The sequence below is a fragment of the Arachis ipaensis genome, chromosome B4, assembly GCF_059453495.1.
Source record: "Arachis ipaensis isolate K30076 ecotype BB chromosome B4, ASM5945349v1, whole genome shotgun sequence".
Taxonomy (NCBI): domain Eukaryota; kingdom Viridiplantae; phylum Streptophyta; class Magnoliopsida; order Fabales; family Fabaceae; genus Arachis; species Arachis ipaensis.
This window is the reverse complement of record NC_142439.1, coordinates 38,584,390-38,587,291: the sequence shown is the minus strand read 5'-3', so window position 1 is coordinate 38,587,291 and position 2,902 is coordinate 38,584,390. Positions and strand designations below refer to the sequence as shown.

Sequence of the window (2,902 nt, the reverse complement as noted above, 5' to 3'; positions counted from 1 at the left end):
TAAAACACAAGTTTCATCTAAATAACTTTCTCCTGAAAGAGATACAATGCCTTTCTTAAGAAGCAATACTAAATCACAATTTCCTCTTTACTAACTCATTTCGAAAGCATGAATCATCCTTCTCTTGATAATTCAAATAAAATAGTAGAAGTCTTTAACTCATTATTTGCCCGACAACATTTCAATAAAGACTCGGATTTTATAGAAATTTCGGCAGCACCTCCTCTATAACTTGGACTTTGCCACCCGCTTCAGTTTCCAACTAAACCGTTTCACAATCCTTTTCAACAGCCCAAATTTCAAAATCAGTCCAAGGCAAGCCAAATCCAACAGTCATCTCAAATCCATATTTCAAGGAAACCGTCTCAAAAATCATATCGTTATCAGCCGAATAAACTCATTTCTAAAGCTTTAAGGAAAAGGTTCAGCAACAATCATTTATCAAAAACCAGATCATTTAAAGCCAGCCAAGCTGAAATCAAGAGTGTATTCTATTTTACACGTTCTCAAGAAAATCCATTCAATTCAAATCAATTCCCAACGAGTTCAACTCGATCTCAAAGCTTTAAAAGAATCAATTTCAAAAGCATTTCGTTTCACAAAGCCACACAACCGTCCAATCAAACAAACACCCATAATCATACAAAACAACTAAACAATACATAGGACTGATACAATCACCAAATACACATCCTCACATCAGTACCCATATGTAATAATTCCAATATAAAATATAGTTTTCAGAAAGCGTCCCTACCTCAAAACACAAATCCATAACCCAAACGTCTCACAGAGTCCTTTCCGCCTCAACCCGAACTGACGGCAACCAAAACTTCAGCTCCCAGCCACGTTCACAATACCATAGCAACACTAATCGCAACATACAATAATCAGGACTCGACCCCACGTTATCAAAACTCATATTCATTAACCGAACACAACAGAATACTAACGCGAGGCTTTTCGAAACATAAATACTTACTGAACTAGCGAAACGAAGCAGCTGCGATTTCGAATCGGCGGCAGCAACAACTCCGGCGGCGGCCGGAAACTCCGGTGGATCAACTAAAAAAACCGCACAGCATCAAAACCATCTCGAAAACCAAAAGGCAGAAACCTCAAATTAAACCCTTACCGAAAATATTTCCGGCGACGGCAGAAGTAGCTAGAACCTCTGGCGGTGGTTCCGGTGGCCTCAGAACTCCTGCAGCGGCGCTGTCAGACTCCGATGGTGTTTCAGGGCAGCTCCGGTGGCAGAAAGGTTTTTTGGCGACCATACACAGCAGACCCCCAACCACAGCAGCAACTAGGAGACCGGCGGCCATGGCGGCAGACTCTGACGGCACGGCAGCAAGGGCGGTGGAACCACCCACGGCGACGGGGATACCCTCAACCCCAACCGTGGCAGCAGCGGCGATGGAAGGGCAGCGTTGCTTCCTCGCGACTCATCCCATTCCCTCTTCTCTGTTCGTAGCTTCAACAGCGGCGGCAAGGGACGGGTTCGACGGCAGCGACGAGACGGGCTGGTCGGCGACGAGGAGGACGGCGGACCCACACTCGGCGATGGTGGCAGGCGGCGATGGCTTCCCCGCAGTGGCTCCCTTTCGCGCATCTCCTCTCTTCCTGTGCGCGAGTTTAGCGGCGGCAAGACAGAGAGGCGCGGTGCTCTTCCCCGTCCTCGATCAGACGACTGTGGCAGTGAGACCAACACGCCGGCGCAGGTCTTCCTCTCCTCCTCCCTTCTTCCCCGACTCAGTCTCCATTTCTCTCTGATTTTTGGCTTCTGTTCCTTTCCTTTCATGGAGAAAGAGGAAAGGAAACCGTGTGTTGCTGTTTGTGTTGCTGAAGGGGGGTTGGGGTGGTGGCTGCTGGGTTACAAGGATTAGGGTTTCTTTTTCGAAACTTAGAGTTAGGGGTAATATAGTAATTTCACATAAAAATAGGGATAATATGGTAATTGAAATCCAAATTAAATCCAACACTAAAGGTATATAGAAAATACTATTTGCTCATCAATTTCACAAATTATTTTCAATAAAATGTCCAAATCTAAAAATTAGAAATAATATAATTAAATCCTCTATTTTCCAAAGTAGCAGTATTAATATTTAAAATATTAATTATTTAATCCAAATCATATAAAACCCCTATTATTTCATAACTGCCAAATTTATAATCAAAATATAGAAAATAACCCAATAGATTATAAAATTGGATAAAAATCATAACTCGTCTCAAATTCAATAAATCAAAACTTGCCTTAATTATCTTTAATAAAATGATTTCCGAAATTAAGGCTATAAATAACTATATGATTTGAGACTTGATCATAATGAGACTTTTCAAAAGTTCTGGGTCTTACATGAAACCTTATTTTACGTAAAAGAGTTCTGTTGATGTGGGACTTATGACCAGTAGTAAGGTTTGCAAAATGTTTAACAAAGTTCAGAACCTTCGGATGAGTTGCTTAATGAAGTACGATTAAGAATGGTGGAGATAAGTTATGTTGAAGTTTGAATAGTTGAATCTCTGAAGTTGGTATGAGATTAGTATACGGACGTTAAGCACATCGTTTTAACCCCACCTTGTTTTATAACCTTTTGCCGCCTTGCTTTATCATCACATGTTTGAAATATATCGCCTTGTACATCAAGCCTATCTTGTATCTTCTACCTTACACCATACTTTACAAAAATATATTTAAAGCTTATTATTGTTTGGTATTTGAATATATATATATATATATATATATATATATATGTATGTATGTATGTATGTATGTATGTATGTATGTATGTATGTATGTATGTATGTATGTATGTACATGTGCCAAGGTTTATTACTTTTCTAAAATGTATTTAAAAGTAAAGTACTAAGATTATGTATTATCTTATGTATTACT

General features: G+C 39.9%; 1 protein-coding gene across 1 annotated transcript; it reads right to left on the bottom strand.

The window, feature by feature from the left end:
• Nucleotides 1–787: 787 nt before the first annotated feature.
• Nucleotides 788–1,325, bottom strand: LOC148567241 (uncharacterized). The gene is made up of 3 exons (XM_088483653.1): nt 1,136–1,325; nt 988–1,065; nt 788–870 (listed from the first exon to the last, which is right to left on the bottom strand). Exons 1-3 carry the CDS (start codon nt 1,323–1,325, stop codon nt 788–790), a joined length of 351 nt encoding a protein of 116 aa, XP_088339779.1.
• Nucleotides 1,326–2,902: the final 1,577 nt, after the last annotated feature.